The 26,617-nt window shown below is 36.0% G+C and overlaps 2 protein-coding genes across 3 annotated transcripts in view; both read right to left on the reverse strand.

Annotated features, from left to right (window-relative positions):
- Nucleotides 1–12,320, reverse strand: part of LOC308037567 (nebulette-like) — a gene marked incomplete at its 5' end in the record, with an annotated part of 41,070 nt that extends 28,750 nt beyond the window's left edge. The window contains 4 exons of the mRNA XM_080339410.1: nt 4,104–4,214; nt 6,258–6,362; nt 12,083–12,154; nt 12,252–12,320. Of these exons, the coding sequence (XP_080195536.1) occupies nt 4,104–4,214; nt 6,258–6,362; nt 12,083–12,154; nt 12,252–12,320 (357 nt within the window). The remainder of the gene's footprint in view (nt 1–4,103; nt 4,215–6,257; nt 6,363–12,082; nt 12,155–12,251) is intronic.
- LOC308053411 (LIM zinc-binding domain-containing Nebulette) overlaps nt 1–26,617 on the reverse strand; it is a gene marked incomplete at both ends in the record, with an annotated part of 245,672 nt that overhangs the window by 75,440 nt on the left and 143,615 nt on the right. The gene's annotated exons all lie outside the window — the stretch shown is intronic.

Here is a 26,617-nt window from a genome sequence, read left to right on the forward strand (position 1 = left end):
TTTGCAATACTTTAAACACTATTAAATTTTTATTTTTATATTTCCCTTTATAGTCAGTAAACTGAGCTCCAAATCTAAAATCCTTGGTGTAGGATTTTGTAGGAGGAAATGTTCAAGAACACAGAAAACACCATTTTAATCTCTAGATAGAGAATGAGATTAACCAATATATTTGTGTAAAACAAAACCAGAGAAGTCCAGGAGAGTAATACCTGCCACCATAGACAAAAAACAAAACAAAACAAAAAATAAACTTGACATTAATAATTACATAAAAACAGATAAAACAGTCTGATAATGTGTAATATGATTGTAAATGATGCAGTAAACCACAAGAATAGCTTTATCATAGTAAAATAAATACATATGAACACAAAAGGAGGATTTTGCCGACAGGTAAGAAAAACTCTGAAACTTTCTCTGGAAGTTGAAAATATTGTTTAAGATCACATTTCTCATCATCTTTAAAAACAAATAGAAAATACTGTTGAGCACTGAAATATAGTTACAGTTTGAGATATTGCCCAGCGCAAAGGAGAAAATTAAACTGCCTTCTGTTTGCTTTAGATTATTCCTTTCAGATAAGAAGAAAAACAGCACAATCGCTTCTTATGGCAGAAATAAAGTGATGAAAAAAGTGATGAGACAGATACTTTTTTTTTAACATTGTTTCCCTCTCGAGTAACTTGAAATACCTTTATCATTGTTTGTGACACTTCATGAAAAAAAATATTCTTCGTAAGGAAGAACTCAGTATATATTCAGACAAGAAAAAGACTTGGCACAAAGCTAGCAATGATCAGAAGTTTTCCTTCAGAAATACTTTCCACAGGAAAACTGCAATTTCTCCAGAAAATGTCCATTTCCTCTCAGGGAAATCAAAATGAGGGCTCCCCGCCTAGACTGCACTCCTCAGCTTTATTTTCTCATTGCACAGGGCAAAGAAATTGGTGAGGGCTTTGTGGGCTGGCAAGGAGGGCGAAGTTACACGTTGGGGACAGGGACTTCCCCTGCTCTCTCTAGGTTACCCTGCAGACAGCTATGACAAAAGAGAGATGAAGGAAAATCTGGTTGCTCACTCTCAAGAAAGCTGTTTAGAAGTCAATAGTCAAATTTTCTGCTTACAGGAAAAAATGAAATTTATTAAAACGGCTCAACTATATGACACTATGAAGCTTCTTTTTAATTCTCCTGAAGCTTTTTTTCTCATCTTTAGTGCAATGGGTTTCTGTCAAAACTTCAGATGGATTTCCTTCTCTATGGGTATTTATTTCCATCTTCATGTCAGTTCTGTATAAAACACAAAAGAGTAAATGTGGGCTTTATGCAAAAGCCAGCAGAGGTGGTCTTGGTTTAGTCTTTCCTGTGTATCTTGAAGGGGAAATTGAGCATGAATCCATACAGCCAATATGGGGAGAAAGCTCCACAGGAGAACCACAACTCTCAGGATGTTGTACTCTCCATTACAGCAAGATCCTGTCAGTGCTGACATCGTGTGGCTGGAACCCTGCAGAACAAAGTCCTGGCCCTGCAGAAGTCAATGACAAATGCCATAGCAGTAAGAGTATGCAAAAGTGATAGATGGTGCTATGGCAGCCTGTTTGCCCTGGAAAGGACACTGAACGGCAGCTGTAGGTGGGGAATAATTTCTTGTGAGAAAAAGGACATGTCCCCTAGTTCTCTCCAAGTTCCTTACCATAACCATGATCTGAAACTATGCATAAAATTAATAACTTGGGCTAGATCTAGGTAGGCCAAAAATAAAGCTGCTGGGCAGCAGCACCATTTCAGGATCAAACTTCAAATCACGGTAGAGACCATTTGCTGAGGACACACCTGTGTGGGGAGATCACCCAGCACAGCCACACCAGCCTCGGCAGTCCTGGGCCAGCAGGCAGTAGCAGGGAGAGTCAGTGGCTTCCACACCATGACCGCCTAGTCCCTACACACCTGCTTGGCAGATGAGGCTACGGACCCTGCCATGAGCACAGCAGCACAGAGCGAGAGCACCTGCTTGATCTGGCTGCAAAAGCATTCGAGGCCGGCCTTGTGTCCAAGAAGCACGAAGAGGGAGTCAGAGGTGTACATTTTTTCTAAAGTGGATGGAGAGGAGGACACATACTCCTATTTTCCACCTCTTAGGAAATCAGCACGTATTTAAAACCAGCTTGCTATAACTGAGAAACAGACTGCAGTTCTGCGCTTGGACCAGTCTTGTTGCAGAAGAGTTGGCACAACAGCCAGATGCTGCAGTTCCCTTTCCTCCCTGCAGCGCACCCTTGGTCTCCTCTTGCCAAAGCGATGACCTGTAAATCCACAATCCCAGCTAGATTGATGCAGCAGAAATCCTCTCTGCCACATCCTGACCCAGCTGAAATCTGAAATCCTCGTATTAGCTACTTAGGTATCGCAGTGATAGGCACAATATGGATTAGATTTGAATACCGCAGAGAAGATTTTCCACTAGAAAATCCCCCAGGATCCCTCTCAAAGTAGCATTAAATTCGGGTCCAGTGCAATAGTAACCACAAGTTGGAAAAATGTGTCAGCGTATCTTTAAGTTTAATGGTAGATTATGATTTATAATACATCTATTCCTAAGGGGATGGTATGAATTTTACAGGAAAGTTTCTGCTTAAATATAACTCATCCTATATGCATATCTGTTTCTCTATGACTGTTGAATGATTCAAAAAAACCTTCAAAAATATAAAATGAAAATATCAGTCTTTTCCTTAAAAGGGTTCTTCTGATGAATTGAATGATTTCATTTTTAGTCTCAGTTATTTATCTTTTCTGCCATATCACCGACGTTAATTAACCTCATTTGCGTAAACTAATGTAGAATGTACTCATTTGGAATGAATCCAGGAGTAAATCTGTGGCAAACTAGTTAACTAATGTTTTATAAATCAAACTAACGGTTTAAAAATGTTATACAAGTTTAATTCCCAATTTATTTCTACTGTAATTCTTCTACTCACTCACTTTACAAGGAAATGTCACATTAATGTCATTTCAGCCTCTATGCTGCTTTGAATTGAGTGTATATATGTTCCATTCCAAACTATGAAAACTAAAATATACTTTACATTATTATATTTGCTTAATATAGCCTTGATCAACACATTGTTTCAAATCAAAACATTTCTCCACAAGCTGTCCTGAGATTTCAATGCTTTCTTTTGTTATGAATATTTTCCTTTGTTTGAAAAAAACCACTGCATTAGAAGAATGCATACTGAGATCAAATCAATTATATGGATTTAGGAAGTGTGTTCACTTCACAGACTGGCTGTATTAAGCCACACATAGCTAATATATTTAAGAGAGGAAAACAGCAAATCAAGAAAAATGTGGAAAGGCTTAGCGGGAAGAAAGTCATGACTATCAGCCATAATTCTCATGAGTAACAATGAAAATCTGTATCTTCATTCGTATTAAACATACTGAACACAATTCCACTGAGATCAATGGAAGTAAAGAGTCACCTGTGTACATTAAGGGTATTATATTTTTAAGCCCCTGGAGGCAACTGAACTGGAATTTACTATTTTACTGGTTGTTTGCATGTTTTTACACTGTGTTCAATATACTGTATTTCATATTTTTAATTCTGTAAAATTTATCGTGAATGGTAGTATGTAGACCATCAGAAACACATTTACTGCTACCAGTAAGTGCCTTTAAAAGCCATTAAAGTATTTTATTTTTTTTCCTTCAACATCAAACATTTTATAAAACTAACACAACACCCAAATTGAAATGGCTGTTATACAATAATTGTCTATCCCATAAATGCAGTGCAATGTTGCTGAATTAAATAATTCTTTATTGCCTTCATGGACTCGTAATGGATTTCATTGGATTAATGAATGCACTAACAGTCTTTAAATTTATATTAAATAACCATAAGAAGTAAGATTGTCAACATTTTAAAAGTGAGCAGTTCTTGAAGTTAAGATGTTGAGAAACTCTGGATGACAAACTCACTCCAATAAATCAAGCAGGCAACAAGTATTCGTTCAAATATATTGTTTGCATTGGTCACACTCTGCCGCACAATTCATCTAAAAATCTTTATTGTGATTCTAAAATTGTACCTTGCTCTGAAGTTGTGTTAATTCTTTTGCAAATACACTGTCAATTGTGGCTGGCATCTGCTGATAAAGAGAGTTGGAAAGGTCTTTCTTAGCAGCTCCCTTATACTTCACCTAGAAGGGAGAAAAAGGTGACATAATGTAAAAATTAAGACACAGTAATCATACTACCTAATTTTCCTACTAAATAAATAGGCATAGACCATTAGAACTGGAAAAATCTAATGCTGTCATGAACGTTCAAGCAAAACCAGATCTTTGAATAATAACTTTAAAGTACTTTAGGTGCATGTGTCTAGTTCATGAAACAATGAAAAGTATCTCCTAATTAAATTCAATAATTTTAGGGGGAGTATAAAATAAGATAAGCCAGTTATTTTTCTATCCTTTTAAAAAATATTTCCAAAAAACAAAATTATGATTTTTTCTTTCCATTTTCCCAAGTCTTGCAGGACAGGAGCAATGAGAGGCCAACCAAAAAAATATTTTACCAATTAATAAGTAGTAGCAATTAAATGTAACTGGAAAGGACAGGAACATTGAGGTCAGCATGTCTGCCATCATCTCTCCTTAATCTTTTCATATTACAGACTCATTTAAAAACTGCTTTTTATATATCCCTTATTTTGTCCCCTGTTCAGTACTACCAATTCCTCACAATAGGGTTTTATGCAACAGGTCAGAATAACAGTTCAAAATCTGGGAGGTTTTTGCTTCGGATCTAATATTTTCAAGTTCATAAAACAATAATGTGAAGTATCCTTGTGAAACTGATCATAAATATGAAATATATCTTAAGTGATACAGGCTAACGTCATTAATTTACTGTGCAATACATAGTTATTCATTAGAGACCAGTTCACCACATGTATTATAGATATATCAATAATTTGCTGTAAAATTTTTTGCTGTTTCCCAAAACAGAGGGCTCTTTTTCACTGCAGCAAACATGCTGTTAACAATTTCAGCGTTCAAGTTTTGCAAAAACAGGTTATGGGACACTAGAGGTCAGTAAGTTACAAGATAAACGATCTGTCACACCATTGGCTTCAGGTAGTGCTGCAATAAGCAGAGTGCACAATGGAGTCACACATAAAACATACGAGTTTTTAAATTTTGAAAGATCTTTATATCTCTAAATCTTTGACTAATTGATCACACTGATCAATTCAATAAATTCTCTATATTGTGTTTTTGTAAACTACAATAGTCTCTTAGAAAACATAATTTCAAGACATTTATGTCCCTTAGAATTTGCCACTTTATCTCAGAAAATGTGAAGATAAATATAACAAAAATATGCATCAGATGCATTTATATTGAATGTAGCCACACAGCAAACCGGTGTATTATCAGAAACAGAATACAGAATGTATATAAATTACATAACTCCAGACAGGGATATCGGGATCTTCTTTATCATAGTCATAAAGGTAGCACAAAAGTAAGGCAACAAAAATTTAAGTCTTCCAAAGGTCATGGTGACAGAAAAATCACTCAGGACCAACAGTTCCTTAAGAAAAGCAACTCTCTGTCATATAAAACTCCTGCTGCTGTTCTCATCTGTGGAAAATAATCAGAGATGCAATCCTATGGCACCATCTACCTGGGACATGGCTCTGCTCTTGTACAGTGCGTGTATCTGTCTGTGTGTGCCTGTGAACATACAAAACTCTGCCATGGGTACGCACATATACACATGCAAGTGCTCAGACATTGCCCTGATATCTGCTCCAGCCCCTGCTGAAGGAGCAGGACAGGGGTGATAACATGGTAACAGCTCCCTCCTATCTGACGTCAGGCTGTGAATTCTCCAACAGCAGGGAAAATGAACCAGGAAAACTCACAAACCCCGTCACTGAGAATATGTAACAAGAAATCCTTTTCCCATTCCTCAGTTTATCCATCCATAAAATGTGATAGCCAGGACTGCCTCAGAACCATTAATAAAATATCTTGGAATCCCCAAATAAAAACGTTGTATTACTCACACATATAGTGTACACTAATTACAGCACTTTAAGTTACTTCAGCTTTAAACAGAATTGTTATTTCAAATAAGCCATCCTTCCCCTGCTAAAAACCACTACATTCAATTGAAAGAGTTTTTAGCAAGAATAAGAATCAATAAGAATTCTTCAATCTTTTAGGTCTTACCTCAGAAATAAAAGCTCCAAGACTTTTCACATGTTTTAGCTGTGGGGTGTCAGGTACAAATATGCACTTGCCTTTAGATTTTTTAAACTCTTCTTTATAGTGTATCTACAAAGAGGAGAACAAAGAAGTTTAATTTTCTTTTTTTTTTTTTTTCCGAAAAGGAATAAAGAAAGATTTAAAAAAGGCTATTTTTAAAAATATTTTTTTAAATTTTATTTATGGATGCTATGCTGGGTGGCTTGCAAATACCTCAGGATGAATCAAATTAAGCCATAAAGAGAAACACCCAGCTCTCACATACAGTACCAAGGCTTTGTAAAAGTCACAGAACTCTTTAATAATAAAGATGAGAAAGATACCATTTTTCTGTTGTAGATGTTCTAGTATCTCTAAAGAAAGGAGAATTGAATCATGGATCACCTTGGCCATTGATCTCAAAGATAAAACTTTTAACACAGACCTAGCAAGCAGAGAATCTGTATAACATATTCAAATGCCCATTTATTAATCCAAGAGTTACATGAATAAATTCACTGCCAAATTATTGCCGATAAAGTACCCCAACAGCCACGATACACAAGTAGCAACAGAGTTTCTTTAAAAGCAAACAAATTTTAAATTGAGCCATTTTTTAAATTATGTGTATGGACAAAGGAAACCACTTTTGAAGCAGAACACCACAGCGTATTTTAAAAGGTTAAAAAAAAAAAAAAAGTTTTTTTTTTTAAAAAAAAGAAAAACAACTAACCTTTTTCTTACCATGGACCAAATAATACGAGCAGGTATAATACTCACATGACTTTTGATGAACTCAGAGTTACTGTTTGTATTAGTGAGATTGCAAGGAAGATAAAATCTATGGATGTGGTGAATGTGTACGGACCTTTATTATGTAAGAACTGTGTGAAGAAAGATGGTGAATTGCAATGAGATGGACTAAATACGTTTTAAAAACAGACACTTTACACAGATGGCTTTAAATGGTTTTAGTGACATTTCTTTCTTCATATGTAGAATACTTCAGTTCAATGCAAATTGAATTATTTAGTATTAAGCTTTCATGGTTATTATCCGCTACCATTTCTCTAACCTCATTTTCACATTCTGCACTACAGCAGCTTGCATTTATGCACTCTAGACTTGCTGACAAGCACTGACAGAAGCAATATGATCTGCATCTGAGCATTACAGAAATATGCAGTCTTAATTTCCTCTTTCTCTGAATCCTTAATGGATATCACAAGTCCTAGTCTCCACTCCTCTACAGGGACTGAGAAAGTCCATGAGAAGTATGGCAGCTTACACAGAAGCAGCTCCTGTACTTCCTGAGGCAAACTTTTTGTCCACTACAAAATGGACGATATAATGCCAAATTCATCTCAAACTGATGACTACATAATCCCCACACAGGAAATAATTTTGGTTACTATTGAGCTCATCCACATTTAGACTACTGAAGGAACCTACATCTCATTACCAAATCATATTGTCTGCCTTTCTGGATTACAGTGTTTTCTAAATGAAAACTGTTCAGTGAACAACTGGTGTAAAAATACTGTGTATCACCATTTTCTCAGGAACCGACAAATCCAGTGTTTCATGTGTGACACTGGACTCCCAGGTAATCACAGAGCAATACCCAAAATGGGCAGTTTTATGACAAACTTGAGCAGGCACTTACTGTTCATACTGCACACATGCATGCATGTCCTTGCAAGTGAACATGAGCAGCTTAAAAAAATGCTTTGTAGAATTATGTTCATTTACAGCAATACAGTTGAGAAGGGACATGGACAATCTACAGAGCTGACTGCCTACTGGTTACGTTTGATGGGGTTCCCAGTAGAAGCTCCTGTAAAGCTGAGACTTGGGTAGAGGAGATGAAGAGTCTTGCTGCTCACAACTTAGATAAATCACCCACAGCTATCCATGTTAATTACAGAGCAATAATTACATTCAAAAATCAAACATTAAAGCTTCCTAAGGTATCTCTTAATGGCAGGGGGGAGTAGGTGGCGTGACAGGACATGAATAGAAGAAACAATCAAATTTATTCTGCTGTAGAATTCATGCTTCCCAAATAACCAAAAGCAGTAAAGGACTAATGCCACCTCCTTACTCCTTTATTAGTCACACTTATTATAGTAACTCATAGAAGCCATCAAATGCACACAGGCTCAAATTAGAAATTTAGAGAGGACATATAATAAAATGTGTGGTCAAACTCTGAACCAACACACTCCATTCTGCCGTGGAAGTGTCCATATCACTTGTAATCAGAAAGATGGAATATAAAATGAAACAAGTATAATGAAGTCATGACATCTACACTTCAAAAGTGTATTTATTGCCAATTATGTAAGCAAGAGACTTAAGAGGTTGGTTATGACTGAATATAAACAGTGTCTGGAAGGAATAGGCAGAGAAGCTATTATTCCTCTTCAAAGTTTGGAAATTTTGCCCATGAGTGACCTACCCTTCACCACAAAATGTGCTGTTTAGTTTGAGTAGATCTGGTAAGCCTTGCAAAAACCCAAATAATACAAAAATTTCACAAATGATGGCCTGGAGCCACCACTGCTCTTTTGATATACTTTTGAAGTCCAATGGCTCACTAAAGGCCCAATTTTTAATAGCTCCCTCCTGATTCCTTTCTTCTCCCTGACTCATCATAAAACTACTTAGACCAGCAGCACAGCTATCCAGTAAAAGTGGATTAAAATTCCTAGACAACCACCAAAACAGTGAGCTTCAAATTGCATATTTTCCTTAATGGATGTTATATGGCAAAATCAACTTTATAGAACAAGGGTATCCAACCTTCAGGCTGAAGCTTCCTGGCTCACCAAGAAAATTCATCTCACCCATGGCCTGTTCCACCAGCCTTTTTCACAGGGGGATCACAGGAGGAGACTGTGGGTTAGAAGAAAGGCTCTGATGGTAACAGCTTAATTCAAGCAGCTATCTTTTCTTTGTATTCAAGGGCATGTATCGACCTAATTTTAATATGAAATACTCAAAAAACTGTTAATAATATCTTAACATCAATGATGTAACCATGTTGACAGTCATCATGTCAAGATTCACTATAAAACTGTCATCTGTCAAAGACCCATTTAAGCTTACAAAAGCCACAAAAAGGTCTGAATCTTCTTATCTAGCTCTTATGCTAGACCAAAACGGAACTTTCTTCTACTAAGGATTCCCTTTCCAACCCTACATTTCTTAATTTATAATCTCTCATAAGACTAAGAGCTTTGTCAGACCACAGATTCATCTAATAAAAATCCTCTATCTGTGGCCACAGAAACCTAGAGAAAAGCATGAGAATAGGGCAAGTATACAGTATTGTTGCCCCACCGTATTTTACTAGTCTCCAGCAATTTTGACCTCAAAACCTTGCTGACTTAGAGGCTTTGACTAGTAATGGTGAGTCCAGAGAAACAGCTATACCCTGAATTAGGTGGTCACAACACCATTGGTATGAGTGGAAAAGTACTCTCTGTTTTTGCACTTGGCTCTAGGGCTCTTTGTTACTTGCTTATAACAAAAAGACATGCTAAAGCAAAGTTTGACTCTGTACAAGGATAATTAAATGGTAAGTAGCACTACTTTTTGCTATAGGGGTAAAGAACTACTGGTACCATACATTACCAGAATTCAGCAGAACCTTCAGAAGCCAGAGTGTCTGCCTCTATACCAAAAGGATTATGTTAGTTCGGTCAATGATCATTTAACTTGTATAGTAATTCACCTCTCTGTTTATAACAATATTAGTAACATCACAGATTCAAACAAATAAGAGATGAAAATACAGGCAAATGGACAGGCTCAATTTCAATACTGAGAAAAGGCCTGGAAAGAAAGGCAATACATATAAATCAAACACACATGACAGTTTTGAAAACATCTGTGGAAGAGAATTGCATAATGGAGGGAGATTAAATGAAATGGCTTTAGGGAGAAACAATCCAGGGGGTACCACAGCCACAGAACAAACATCTGCCAACCTCAAACGAAAACAGGGATTTCCTCAAGAACCAGAGCGCATAAACACTTCACAACTTCCCCAACGTACAGCTCAAGGCTGACAGTTACACACACACTAAGAGCTGCCATAATAACACTTTTTTAAAACCATATTGCCAAATAAAAGTCATCCTGCAAAGAATGCAGGGCAAGCGTAACTCAACCCCAGTATCTCAGTCATAAGCACCCCTGGCGCTGCATTCTGACAGAGGGGCTGTGCTGACAGCTCCACCGGCAGAAAAGGACAATCGCCCAGTCTTGTAGTCAGCAAGGACACAGGCTGCTGTCCCAAGGTCATCTTAAGGGCAAACTGCAAGCCCCGTAAACTACTGTACTCATAAAATGTACAGATGTACGCCACTGATATACCCACACAAACAGCAGTTTGTGCAAAGACTCGTGCTAAAAAAGGATAAAGAATATTTTTAAAGCTCTGAACGTTAACAAGTCACCAACCATCTCCTTGCAGTTTATTGGCCTCCACAATGAAATGTGCAGGGTAAGGAACCTACTCCCCCAGCACAATAATAAACTCTACCACTTCCTAAAGTAGCTTGGGATTGCAAGAGAGCTGTCTTGGTAACTTCCCTTAAGGATCGATCGATCGATCGATCGATCGATCGATCTATCTATCTATCTATCTATCTATCTATCTATCCAATTTTCAGTGAAAACTGAAGTCCAGACAGCGTATGGACAAAAAGGAAACACTGACCCTGTCACATCACACTTGCAAGCCAGCACTGTAACACCTACACATCCCAGACACTGTTTTTCTGAGTTACCTATTCTCTTCTGATACGTAACCACTAAGAATTTATACCTCAAGCGTAGATTCTGAATGTTCTGTCTTCGTAAAATCAACATACTCATTCACTTCGAACAATAACATCCCAAATCTAAATATCAGATTACAACACGAGCCAGATGCCATTTTTCAGTTTCTTTAGAAGAACACTTGTTAAAGCAAGCGACTCTCCTCAGTAACGTCTCCTCTGCTACCAGCCACCATCCTCACAGGACAATTATCACTCTTATCACTCTTAACTCCCATTCATGTGAAGGGACAAAGTTACGCTTCAGACACTCTCCCAGAAGGACACAGAAATAATCTGCTAAACCTGATGCTGTTACATTGAAATAATTGGATCGACTGCAACTTAAAATGTCTTGGATCTGATCTATGATGTTTATATCATTTCCATATCTGATCAACAGTTTTGAAAATCTATAGGAACTAAGTCAAGATTTTTCTAGCTAAATAATTTTTAAATATATTCTAGCATTTCAGTGGATTCTTTCTATAAGTGTAATTCAATAATACGCAAGGCAGTTTTGAGCATCTGTCACCACAGACCAATAAATAACAACCAAAATTCACCTGTTTTATTTTTATCCTCCCTTTTTTCAGTTGTGTATACTGGCACCCAGTTCTGTTCTAACCAATCAAATTTCAGAGCCTTAGGCTACAACTAGAAAAAAACATTGCATTTTCCTGATGAAATCAGCCAAGGTGTTCTTATGGGAGACACTCTCTGTGTGAGACCCACTTTTTGGAACATTCTCTCTCCTGAGGCCTATGCTTCATACCATCCAAGTACCCTGAAAAGCTCATCGTTCTGTGACTGATAAAGTGCCAGAGTAGGCTGTGCTTTTCTATTATTTTGCATGTTTTTATATTTGAGCCTTAGAGGGGCACAGGCTGCACTCTACATATCTGAAAAAATATTGTAAATATAAACCCATTTGAAAAGAGAAATACAGATCTAAGGATGCAAGCAGTGATTGTCACTTACATCACTTATTATTTCACTGCATTTTCGGGCCAGTTCCATATTTCTGTCCTCAATAACAGGCTTGAGGAAGACCTGTAAGAGAAAAGTAATCGTTCCAGGTTTATTGTCCTAAAAGAGTACCAACAAAAGGAAAAAAAATACTTTTCAAATTTATTGGGGTTTAACTCACCCTTTCTTCTTCTTCTTCCTCATCCACATTTTCATCTTCTCTGAGATCCTGAATGACAGATACTTGCATTTTAATGCTTTGCAGAAAACAACAATGAAAACTCTAAAAAGGTTCAGTACTGCAGGATGCAGCTCAGACCCTCCAGCATGCCTGGAATCAACGCTTCACTTGTGTCCTCCACTGCACTTAACTCTACCAATGCTCCTTCCTTATTTAGGCAGCACTTGACAGTCTTTATCTGAACAATTCAGAGTGAGTGAACTGAAAGGCATTGCAGATGGCCTTGCTAGCTATCAGTCACAGCCGAGCTAATGCTTTCTTACAGATAAAATATAATTAAATGGCCTATCCCAGTAAACTATTTTTAAAACACAGTTAATTAAAATACTGTGATGCAGTTAAATCATAACATAAGTAATTTAGTAAAATTAACAGACCTAAAGGGGGTACATTGACTCTAGGGTTATGGGAAAACTGCCCAGTTCCAAGATTCAATGTATCACTGATTCCAAAACCAGTTATCATTAAACTTTGTTTTGTTGGTTCAATAATAAAACTTCTTGATTTTAAAAAGCACATTCTTCTCCTTTTCCAATAGATGTAACTGCTGGTATATTTTTCAGGAAGTATTCCTTTTACAAGAAGCATATGAAATTCCTAAAACGCTTTGCATATTATGTCAGCTGAAGGTTACACCCGTGCATTCATAGATACAAACATATCTGTATGCTTACAAGTATACATGGCTATGTATTTATACAGATATGACTGTTCCTTCATTGCTAAAAACTGCCATGATCTGCATTCTCAAAACCAACCTTTTTCAGTATGAAGTCACTGACTCCAGCTGCAATGAAACTGAGAGAAATCCTTATGCTGATGGATATAGTGTCACAGTGTTTGCTTCTGCAAAACATGCAAGGAGGAATTACAGGACCAGTCAGAGTAACCAGCATCTTCACATTATTTTTCTTTAAAAACTGTTACTTATGTACTTGTCATTTTATAGAGGTCATGATATTGAACTTCAGCCAGCTAAGTGATTCACCACTAGACAGCTTTGCAATTGGGCAAAGACATAAGGAATGTGTGCTCTCAAAAAATGTCTTCAAAGAATTGTATGTACTTGTGCTCAAACACAATGTCCTTAGAGCTTATTTAAAAACATACATTTCCTTAGAAAAAGAAACATTTCAAAGAAGAGGAAAAAAACAGCATTTGACTTAGTTAAGGTCTGAAAATTCGAAAATAATATTGAGAACAAAGGCAGAAACTGCTTTCAGTCTATAGTAATCAAGTCACAGAGTTCTTCATATGTTAATAGTACAAAAAGCTTCAAGATATTCCATTCTGCTACTTCAAATATAACCTGCTAAAGTTCAGATTTGGATTGACATTGCTGAAGTTCAGGTTGAAACCTAGAAGGCTGGTTGATATAGGTGAGAATTACCTGTAATTTATGCTGACTACTTTGGAGCTCAGGATGTAACATCCTGGAGCTCAAGATGAAACATCTTTATGGAAACAAATGGTTCGGTCTTATAAGATGGGCAGTAACAGGTCATTTTTTAAGATTATGGCCACAGTAAACATATTCCTAAACAACAGATGCATGCATGATTTCAAGGACCACATGCTAAGGAGACAGGGTACCTACAAAAGTGACAGACAGAAAGACAGCACCAAGACTTCATTTTTGGATTTTTGTGATAATGTTGTAAATACTATATTCCTATAGTGCAGTTAATTTCCCTTTCGCTCCTACATTTAATAAATTTTTTAAGTGGAGACATTGAAAAATATTTACAAGAGTAGAGAAAAGCTATTACTAGCTGCAAAGCCTGCTGACTATGAGGAAATATTTTGCTATTTATTGCACCAGAAAGCAAATATGGTCAAAATGGCAAAGTAAAAACTCTTCAGATTTTTACATGCTTACATTGTATCTGGTGGGTTTTCAGCAGCTGGACATATCAAAATTTGTATATTAATTGTGGTTTGCTTGTAATGGCTTCTGCATAATAAAGATCTGTTTTCTCTTTAGTGTGATCTTCAACTGATTTGATAGAATTCATCTTTCCCCATTTTTACATCATCTGGGTCAGGCATAGCAGAGCATCCAACATTGCCATGTCCCATGTAACTTCCATAACACAGGGATGGCAAGACAGCTGCTATAACTCATCATATTAAAGAAAAATAGAATACTATGTAAAAAGGGAACACAGGAAAAATATCACAGTATTAGTTAACCATACATAAGTTACTCAAAATGGCACTCTTCACATAACAGATGCAGTAAGAGACTATATGATATAGAAACCTGCCTGCCTTTTTTATCCTCCTCGAAACACTGAATACTGTCAGATAACATTCACTGTGCAATAAAGCAAGCCTGAAAATTTAATATATCCAGATATAATTCAGAGAATAATTTGTTATTACCCTTTAAGAGTTGCAGGGTTTAGAAGTGCATTAGGATACTACTAGCAGCATGCAAGTCAAGAACAAGCTTAGGTTACTTCCATAGAGGCAATAAATAAACGAGGATCAGCAAACATGCTTGGTATAGCAAAAGTTTGTGTATATTTACAGATATTTTTTAAAACTACTCTAATCTACTAAATCTAATCTGAATAAAGACCTGGTTAAAATGCTGAGCTTTATATCCCCAAAATGATCACGAAGGAAGTTGTATCAAAGATCACTTTTCACCTGCAAAACCTGAATTTTTACCAAAACCTCCAAACTGACACTTCTGAACCATTTTCCAGTGTATATAATGGAATAATCTGTATTCATTCATTCTGACATGAAACCATGTATATTAAAGAAAATCCAATTGTGCAGCATTTTGAGAACACTGTAATGGATTGCTAAGCTATGTCTATCCAATAATACTTGTATGATACAGGCCAAAAAGTAGATTTTATTATTGCATTATAGATACCTTAAAATACACACAATGGGGGGAAGTGGGTTCTTCAGGGAAGTACCCAATATGAACTCATTATAATTTTGTAAGGGAATGTTGCATAGCTCCGTATTGCCACTACCAGCCACCTTGCATGGATGTTTCACATCTCAGTTCCAATTAAGCCTGAAGAACAAGGCTATTTTGTAGAAGCTGCAATACAATCAAAATAACTGTGCATTGTCTAGAAGGTTCACAGAAGCACAGTATTTGCAGTAGACAATCTTCACTGTGTGTGAATTTCAGATGGAAAAGACAAGACTTCTAGAATCAATCTATATGGTTTATCCCTTGAAAGGAGATGGCTGAATCTCCCAACACTTGTAGCCACCATTCCGTTATGTCAATGTACTATTTTTTGACACAGATCATTACTCAAGTATGTAGTCTAAATGCACATCTGCTGAGGAGGCTGAAGGGGAAGAAACATGGGGTATATAAAGGAGCCAATTCCCAAAAGTATGTGCTGGTCCTGCATGCAAATGGTTCAGGCACACAGTTATGCAGCTTTCCTGCTTTGATCACACAGAGCTGTGTCCATATATGGCCAAAGCCCCACCACCTCCTTATCCCTTTATCAATATTTTCAGAAATACATTTGAGAGATGCCAACCCAGAAAGTTAAAAGGCTTCATCTCATTTTGGCCCCGATACACTTAACAATTTAGCAGTTTTGCTCAGTTCTGCACTGAACAAATTTGGACTTTTTTTTCCATGGTATGATCCCAAAAGTCTTCTGAGATCTGCAATATCCACATGTATTGTTGAGCTGAAAGAACTTCTTTACCACTTCGCACAACAGCAGAAACTCCGCTTGTCCTAGAAAAGGTACCAGAAACACCACAATCTTGAAACTATACAGTAGAGTCCCACATGCAATACTTGAACACGGGTTACAAGTTAAGGACCAAGGTATTGCAGCTGGAAAATCTGCACAACATTATACTGAGAGGTATATAGACATTAGGAATATGCTGCTTCTAATTCTGGACTGAAAACCTAGTAAGAATAGAGGTAGAGTTTTAGTGCTTTAACTATCCTGCTTCCAGTGAGTAAAAATGAACCCACAGACTTTCCTAAAATGAAAATGTTATTTTCTGTTCTTACTGGACAGACACACACATTATCGAAGTAAGTGCAATTAATTCAACACAACACAGCTGGTGGTCTCTTTTCAAAAAGCACACAAGGCATTTTTAAGTGCTGAGATTCAATTACTTCTCATTTCTAGAAATACTCATCTATCACACTGGAAGAGCCGAGCAGCCCTGCACAAGTTCAGAGTTAGGCTATCAGCATCACAATCACAAATAGAAAGCAAGCAAGGGATCCCAGCCTGCCAGTTTTAACCTCTCCTGAGCATAAAATACCAAATAACATTAAACAAAAAAAAAAAAAAAAAAAAAAACAAAAGGGATGGTTCTATTTAGAAAATATCTTACCCAGAAACTTATATCTGTAAGATCATTAAGACTGCATTTATCAACAACACTTCAAAACCTTCAAATATCTCATGGTTCTAAGCTAAGATTTTCATTCAATGAAAATATTTTATTTTGGGTTTCAGTGAAGCATAGAATGACAATGGTATTTTCAAAGGGAACAGAAATGAGATGTTAGAATACTGATTCATGAAACCCAGAAAACTAAATGAGTTTTCAATGTCTATTAAATACATAAATACAGATATTTTTTGCATACACATACAGAGACATTGTCTAGCCCAACTGGATCTTGATGACAGAGCATTTCAGATGTCCGTATGGTACAAATGGTTTCACACAATAATACCCAATGTAACATAGTTAGCAGAAGCAGTGCAGCTATGCTAGCATGACACTGCCTGAGTTAAGAAACTCTTTCCTACGCAGTTAATTATCCTGAGAAGTGAACTCATTCAGAAGTGGGAGTATTTATAAGGGTACTAGATTGTGCCATGCAGATGTAACCTTAGCTGTGAAATACATTGAAATAAATCAGCATAAAGCTTTTTCAGATACTAATGCATTCTAAAAAAAAAAAAACCCAAAAGCTCATCTTCCTTTTTCTGACAATATTCATAATTGCCTACTATGCACAATACCTTTTAACCGTCAAAGATGGTATTTCCTAAATGGGATAGATAGTTTCACCCATTTTTTTCTCATTTTTCATTTGTCAATAAGTTAAATCCTCAATAACAGAGGAATTTTGTCTTTCCAACCCTCCCCGGATATTTTCAGTTTAACCAGAACCCTGAAAAATCTACTGCTGCTACAGCTCTCTTCACAATTTGATGCATCAGGAGCTGAGACCAGAATCAGCCAAACTTGACTGCATTGCAACTTTAATCCACATTTCCTGACATAGCTGTGGAATTTCCCTCCCTTGCCAAGTGTCACAAAACCCTTCTCCCCTTACTCAAGTGTCCAACTAGGTATGGGAGCCCATCAGAGATAACAGCCCTGGTGCAGAGCAGATGAGACTTTTCAGCACTCCTCACCTCTTACTAGTGCCATTACAACAACAAATAGTCAAGACATTTATTCCTATTTCCTACAAAACTGGAGCCCTGATGCTAGTCCTGTATCCTAGTAGCTGAGAGACCTGCACACTAGTCCCCTGTAGCCAGTGGGGATCAGCACACATCCAAGCTGTCCCTCTGCTCTGCAGCTGGTGCCCCAGATTTCATAAGGCTGTTCTACAGAAAACAGACAGAAACTGAAATTATCTGTTGCTTGTGCTACTGTGTGAGGTATCCAGAACAACAAAAGCACATTCAACTGAAGAGGGATTCAACAGAGAATTTGTGGCTTTTCTCTTAGTACTCCTCAAATGGAGAAATGTTTAGATAATAGATCGATCAAAGTTTTCCAAGCACAAACTTGTCATTTTATCCAAACCTAAATCCTATGGAAGAAAGAGCCAGGACTACATAATACACAGCTAAAATTATCAATGATTGCAGGTAAAAGGGATGAAGCCAGTAATAAATTTTATTTTGCCTCAATAAATCCTAAAAAGCTAAAGATATTCCCTCTCTCCTTTCAGAGGCTATATATTCATATACAACTTACTGTAATGTGAAATAATAAAAAGATAAATTTGGCTCATATACAGACTCTTGCATACATTTTCTTAGCCATATAGACTGGGTATGTGTACCTACCAGGAATTCTTCTTTTGCCATTACTTCAAATTCAACTGCCTGAACTGACAGAATCCTCCCACACCAGGAAGAGAAAATCGGACCTTTCCTATAAATTTAATTTTAGTTGTAATTACATCCACCAGCATATAGCCCTCACCTACTTAATGAATGTATTTTTCTAGAAACTAAAACCACAGCCAGGTATTTTACTTTTCTTTAATTAATTTTTTTCTTCTCCATATTTTTGCACTTCTGGTGTTTTAATAGTTCTAATACTATAAATTCAATCACACTCTCTCTGGAGGGAACAATACCATAAGTAACACATATCTTTAAAAAACCTTTATAACTTTACTGTTCTGGAATATTTCACATTACTATGACTCTCAAGTAAGTTAAATTTGCATCAAATTGCTACAGATAGCTAACACTAAAATAATTTAAGTTCTTCACTGACAGTTATTTATAATCATAGCTTTTAAATTTCAGAATAGTCTTCAGAAAACTCCCCAAAATAGAAAAGACTAAACCAAACAGGCCAGGATTTAAAAAAAAAAAAAAAAAAAGACATTTAATGAACACATTTGAAGTAACAGAAGTCATGTGTTCAATGATAAAAAATTTATCCAAGTAACTTTGTTTTTTGATCAAGAGAAATAATTTCAAATCATAAATAATTGATGGAGAAGGTATATTTTGAAATATATTCAGACACCAGAAGACAAAAATAAACCTTTAATTATGTAATACATACAACGTCTTCATTGTGCTTAAAATTACTGACTCTTAAATAGTTCTCCTTTGGAGAAACTACCTTTTTTCTACTTTTTGAATTGTGTCTATCATAAGATTTAAACACGAAAACAAGTTGCACATTCTTTGTTTCCAGGAGGGTTTAAAACTGGATTGTCATAGTCAAGCTTCCCTCTTAGCCTACTGTTCTGCATGTGACAGGTTAAGACACCTATACACAAAAGCTGTACTATGAATTTAGCAGTGTACTCGAAGACAAAGCACTTAATGTATAAAATGCACAATTAGAAAATATCCATAATTTTCAAGACAGAGAGTTTACAATGATTGATGGATAGCTCATTCTTTCCAAAAGCCTCCTGTGGCAAAATACTCTGCTTGAATAGAGTAAATATTATTTTTGAAGTGCTTATAATAGGCTGCAATGGATTTGGAAATAAAACTGTTAATAACCCTGTATTGAAAAAAATCTTATAGCAAAGAACCCTATACTAAGGGCTCTCTGGACACCCTAATCCTGTAATTGAGTTCATGGCTGTAATTCAGAAGGGCAACTTACAAGTTCTTAAGCATTGACTACAGCATTGAAGAAAATATGTTAAAAATACAATAGCTAGCAATAAGTTGTCACAGGAATGTTAGATCCTTACATACACTCTGTTTAACAATGATATACACAAGTTTCCATGACAACAGTGACAAGATGATAAAAACATCTTCTTCCATCATCTACTGAAAAATACATTTCTGCTTATATCATTGATGAAGTGGCAAGCACCTAATTTAGGAATGTCGACTTGCATTTAGTAACATATTTTTATATTCAGAGTAATGAGCACCATATTTTTAAAGGATTTAACTGAATAACTGAAGCACATTAAAATGATTCATGATCCTATTTTTTTTTAGTCTTTTAAAGCAAGTTACATAAAACTTCACCTTTTACTTTAGTCACCATACAAAGCTAGCTGCAAATTTCAGCTTATTTTTCCCCTACCCATGGAACTCTCTTTTGCACAGATCAAATAAAAGCTGATCTAGTGTTTCCCAGATAAATAGTGCAGATTTTGGCAGAATAATACTTTATTTTTAAATTGGCTTAATTCTTCTCCATTCACAAAAATTATGATAAGGCAGTTCTGCTTAATCAGTTATGTAATTTGCTTTCGCATTAGAACATCATCTTCTAGTGCGAATTGTTCTCTTCAAAACAGTAGTGCACAGAAAACTGGCATTTCTTGCTCCAGCTGATTTATTCCTGAGACCTGGTTACCCCTGTAAACAAGCAATTCCAATGACATTGGTGGAATTTAAATTTGCAGTTATCTCAGTACTGGTAAATCTAGGTGAGCACACTTCCGAATCTATAAAGTAACATCATATTACTTATTAAAATGTGAGTTCTCACATATTACTAATGTAAAAATAGCTCTTATAAATTAATAATAAAAATGTAGCCCTATATTGCTCTTCGTATAACACAGTACATCCAAATTACCGTATTAAAAGCACAGCGAAATGCAGTTCTTCCAATCAAGGAAGGTTAATACCTGCACCATGTGAAATAACACAGCAAGTACCTGCTGAGAGGAGGAAGGCAAAAGAAATAATATAGCAATGTTTTGTACACTACAAGTTATCCAGAAAAAAAAGCCTTTGGGCACGGTTGCTTGTTGCTGTTAATAACATTAAAGAATAATAACTACTCTATACTCATACAGCTTCTTGCAGTTAAGATTTCAAAGAATTTTATAAATACAGGGCTAGAGCCTGTGATGGAGGATACTGACACAGAGCAAGCCAAGTCCTCTCCCTGTCCTCAGGAATTTGAGGACTAGGCTGGATTCAGGCTTATGATGGACCAGGCATGGGTAGCCTTAATTAAGCCTAACCAAAAAACCTGCTCTAGATCAGTCGACTCACGGCTACTTGAGAGCCAGAGGTTTGTGAGGTACAGCAGACTTAATTTGGGGAACAAGCCGTCTTAAGTCTCCTTCAGACATCTGGAATTTTGTAAAGACAATTCAGACCAGGATAAATAACTATTCTACAAAACTGCTCTTTGCTATATACCTGAAGATATATGATCATCCTATAATTCTGTTTTACAAGGTGGAGAACAGGGGGCCATGAAGTAAACTAGCATCTCCAGAGTAAGAAAGGGAGCCTGTGATTAATCAAGTCTTCTTGACTCTCAGCCCTACAGTTTGAATGCTGATATCATAGAGCTTCTCAGCAGGACTTTTCCTGGCTCTTTTTCAGTGATATTTCTGTTAAGTCATTTCCAGTATAAACTAACTCTTCACTTACAATACTCCACTTGCAGCACCGAAGTTTTTTTTCTTCTAGAACATTTTGCTGAACAAAATTTCAGAACCAATTTTAGTGTCCATATAACTTAGAAGGTAAGAAAGCGAAGAGTGTGAGGAGAACAGACCACAGAGCAGTCTTTCATTTAGCACCTTCTTCTAAATTATATTTAGTAAGTGACTGGGTTAACATGCAGCATAGAGTTAGAGTAACAGTGTAGTTACTTGCTATGCAAATTAATTGCAATGTCTATTGAGTTACAGATAGTAACTATTTGGCATGAAACAAGCAAGATAACCTATATGAAAAAGGGCATATAGAGAGATAATATCATGTTCCTTCCTTACCTTATGAAGTCTAAATTCAAGCAATATTAAGATGGTTTTATGTTTAATTCAAAAGAATAGGTGATATTTAAAAATTAATTTCTAGTCTAGTTGGGTAAGGTTCTATTTAAATTGCATTTTTGTAAATATTTATTCATTTTTTTACATACATAAGCCATCACCAGAGAATTAATTTATGTTAGGGCCTAAGGCCTAGCTTTGAAGAGCTTTTAGTCTTTATCTCTGTGATGATCTCATGGGAAGTCTGAGCCTGCCTTTCAGCAACAAAACCTCTGAAGCCTGAGGCTGCCTCTGGAAGAATTATATTCCTTCAGGTCTGTGGTAAATGTTTTCGGCAGCTTTACACTACAGCTCAAGAAATTTCTCAATCTCATTAGAAAAGTGTATGCAGTAACGATAATCTGTAATACAAAACTGCAAACCCTGGGGGCAGGAAGTGCCTAATCTTACATACAGGGATGCTATTCTACAGCCCCAGAAGTAACTACACATTTCACTTCCTTTTAACAATTTTAAACCACCTCTTTGCAAGATGAAGATGCAGCTGTAATAAGCTCTTTGTAGACATTCAAAATATGTCAGACTCAGCTTCCCCAAGCTTATATTTAAATCCTAGGATATTAACACCCAGTACCTGACTAATGCTACCCACAGGGGTTTTTTTTAAGATGTTAGAATTTTCTACAGCTAAAAATCAAACTCAGGTAAAAAATGAATATCAGAACAGAAGTCACGTTAATCTCATGTTGGCTATAAGGCTAATAATGAGCTTAATCTTACTGTTTCACCATCATTAAACATACAAACAGCCTTTGGAGCAGTAGCCAGAACCCAGTGACCCTGTCCCTACTGTGTAATAAGCACAGGACTCAGCCCTGCTCCCTTCTGAGACTCTTCTTTGGCACATGTACATTCTTTTTCTTGTCTGCACCATGGTAAAACAACAGCTAAATGTCCATCAGGACTCACATCACAATCTCAATTAGGCCACTCAACTGTGGGCTCACAAATGCCTGTTGGGCTGGAAGCAAGATCTGCCACTTCCTAGAAGAATGACATTTCACCGGAACTAACAGAAAAATGGTCACAAGCCTTCCCCTCTCTACACATCCAGCTGAGTTTCTGAGCAAGTGTGTTTGCCACATATATACTGCAGTTGCAGAGGCAGGCTCCAAATTCAATCTTATATTAGACTTTGGATGGGAAGCTCTGATGGGATCCAAGCAATGGGCAGATGAGGGACCATTTGAAGGGAGCATGCAGAGTACGTGCACGTTGCTGTAACAGATCTGCAGGCTCTGCTTTCTGCTCACACACTTTATCAGATTGCCGGGCTTCAGCTTTACAACGTAACTGCAGCTGGAATATCTTGCAACGATGGACCGGTGGATCATCCTCAGTAGCTTTTCTGAATAGTATTTGGATAACTTCATAATGACACAGAGGCAGATGGAGACATCACTTATCAGACTATCAGCACTTAAAGTCAAGTTAAATTACCAAAATTTAAAAAGCTTATGTTAGGTGCCCATGAACTTTGCTAAATAAAAATTAAAAAATAAATAAATAAAATAAAGGCAGTTATTTGCCAAATAAAAGATTTATATAGTTGTCACTTTCAGAAAGGACAACACAACTGCCCTACATGAAACAGCAAACAATCTTAAAATGGAGAATACATAATTAACTTTTTGTCATGACCAAATTCAGACAGGTGAGACTCCCCTCTAGAAGAAATCTTTAATTTCTGAGATTCAATTTTAAGGAGCATAGGGTCACTTCAAAGACCGAACTCCTGAATCTCACATAATTAAAACAAATCCTTAAATACTAACATAAGACTCAAAAAAGACAAGTAAACCAGATAAAAATACTAAGTCTGCATTTAGGTTTAACGATCCTGAAAGATCTCTGTCTCATCTTGAGTCAAACAAAATATTAAGATTTAACTCCATAAACTTCAAATTGCTGCTTCTTTGAAGGCTGCCTCTATCTGCATTTTAACCACAAAAATCTCATCTTTATTCCAGCTATGATGTAATAGATGTATAAAAACAAGTTATGCAAGCAGATAAGTGAATTTTGTCCATATATAGAAATCTAGATAAATCTCCAATTTGTCCAATTTAATTAAAATCAAGTTTTGTGACATAAAATTTGGTTTGCCTCTACTTCCTGCTCAAGTCTATCAGTCTTCACTGTTTTGCTTATATTTGAAAAGCAGAATTTCTGCTATGATTTGTTGCCTTTACTGTAAAATGACTTCCAGACAATGCAAGAATATGGACATTCCTCATAGATTTTCTGTCTGCTGCAAATTATAATTCATTCTTCTGGCGACTGAAATTAATGATCTACTTTAATCCACTACTCATCCCTCGTAGTCCAGCCACAAAAGAAAGAAATTAGTGTTTAAAAACAAACAAGCTTTGTGTTCTAAAAAACTCACCAATAAGAGTTTTCATGCCATGCAGATAGCCATTATCCTTCCATCAAAAAGGACCACACAAAAGTAATCCCTAAGGGTACAGCCCTGTCAAATCAGAGTTATGTTTGAAAACAAATATAGGAGAAGTTCTCTGCCATACACCATTCTCACATAAGAAAATGGCAGAATCTCTATGAAAATTACAGAATTTGTAACTAGTACAAAATATTACAGGTGCTCAGTACTCACTGTATAACTATTTCCAAGTAATGTAAAATACCATAATTGGCTACACATCTGCAGGATTATTTTTGAAGAAACAATACCCTAGTTGTTTTCTGTGCTTCAATATTCCTATTTTAGACAAAAGTATGAATATTTACTCGTACAATGCAAAGATAGTGTAAACATTAAAGTTTAGCACAAATGCAGTATTTAGTTTAACATTCCCTGACCTCTTTTATAGACTATCCTGAATTGAAGCTAAGTGCTTTCAATAATTCATTTAAAAATAATTTTATCTGTGAAAAATAATTCTCATTATTAACAGATTAACAACCCACACTCAGATCACAATAACCTGAAAAACACAAGACTTCAGCAAGTTTTAAGTTCAGAAGGTATCAGTTTAATAGGATTTAGTCCATTTATCTAAGTTATTGAGACAAGAAACTGCTGAAATCATTATGAAGATAATTCTTATTTTCAGAACCCCTTAAGATGGGAACTTTTCAGGCAAACTGTAAAGAAAGATACAGTAGCTGATATGTATTGATTACCAATGCAATCAATGTAGGCATTCCAGAGTCCAAACATGGGGTTTTTTTCATTTTCTTGGAGCTGGGGAGAGCTTGGAAAAAAAGGCTAAAGTTAGCTAAACTTTAAAATCAATTAGGTATAAGTAGAAGATGACCTCATTAAATAAGTCTCAGTTTACAACTAAAACCCAGGTTTCCTTCTTTTACAGGATGTATTATCCATAGTATGGTTTAGTTTATTGCACTCTGAATTGCAGATTATACTCTGCCAAAAACAGTAAAGGTACTCATTGGTATAGAAAGAAGTCTATTAATATATTCTCTATCCATGAGAAAAAATAATTTGGAATGGAACAATGTTCCTCTATCACCTGTTATATACTGTACCATGTACTGTCTTGATTCAAATATAAACAGGAAAAGACAAAAGGTTTTCACATCTTTGCTCATTAGAAAATGAAATATATAGGCTTTGAGTCGAAGTATGGTAAATATCGTCTGCCAGTATTTAAGATTCATAAGGATGCAGAAATTCCTTCTTCTGCGTCACTCATTTGAAGAACTAAAGAGTGTGTGGATTCTGATTTAATTGGACAGTCCTGTGGTTTTCCACATGGTTTCACAGTTTCCCATCACCTTCTTTCAGGATATCTAGGTGTACTAATCTTCCATTTAATAAACACAAATTTAAAAAAAAAAAATTAAAAAAAGCTTTGTCTTTTTAAATAACTAAGAAGTGTTTGTTCAAAACATATCAGCATGAAGAATTTGTTCTGCATTTACCCTGGGCAGTCCAGTGGAATGAGAGTTCAGAATGATGGACGGTGCTCGGAATAAAGAGAAAAAGGGAGTGAAAGTTGACATTGGTAAAGCTCTTCTTTTGTTCGGAGAGAATATTAATGACTCCTGCTCAGTCTTTCATCAAAAATTCATTCAGAATGCTATGTTATTGAAAAAAATGTTCCACTTGGAGAGAAGTACTCATGTCACTGCTGAATCAGAAGCTGTCAATAGCTACAACAATACACATTTTTAAAGTACATCTTTGTCTTCTGAATAAGTCTTTCAAATGGTAAGCTTAAACAACATGCCTTATGTGCCCCAGCCTGGTGATTCTGAAAATGTCTCTTTGCACCTCTACTTTCAAAACTCAATTGAAAAAATATGGTTAAGACAAGAATGATTGCAGGTGGCAAACAAACTATTGCATAAAAACAAAACAAAAAAGGTATAGATAGAAAAACCTAGAAAAGAAAGTACCTCATAGCCAGGGACAGTCCTGAGCTCTGCCATCAAAATTTATAATTTTGTTTCAGTAAGTTTATGTATTTCTTTTCTTTATACCTTCCACACATTATTGTCAATATGTTAATATTTTCAGACTGCTTATAGTACTGTAAGAAATTTAATTTAATTTTCACCCATATTGTTATATTCACTTCCATGGATTTGTTTTAATTCTCAAATTCATCTGTAACGACAATTTTTTCTATCTTAATATACTGTATTTACATGAGCCAATGTCTTTTGTGTATAGATGTTAATTTCTTTCAGTATTCTGTCTTAGCTGCATATTTTTTCCAGATACAAAAACATTTTTGTGGAGAAATGGTAAAAAGGATGTTTATTTTTCCTACAGAGAGCTGTAGCCACATGATTTCCTCTA

Source organism: Nesoenas mayeri, assembly GCF_963082525.1.
Source record: "Nesoenas mayeri genome assembly, chromosome: 2".
NCBI classification, from domain to species: domain Eukaryota; kingdom Metazoa; phylum Chordata; class Aves; order Columbiformes; family Columbidae; genus Nesoenas; species Nesoenas mayeri.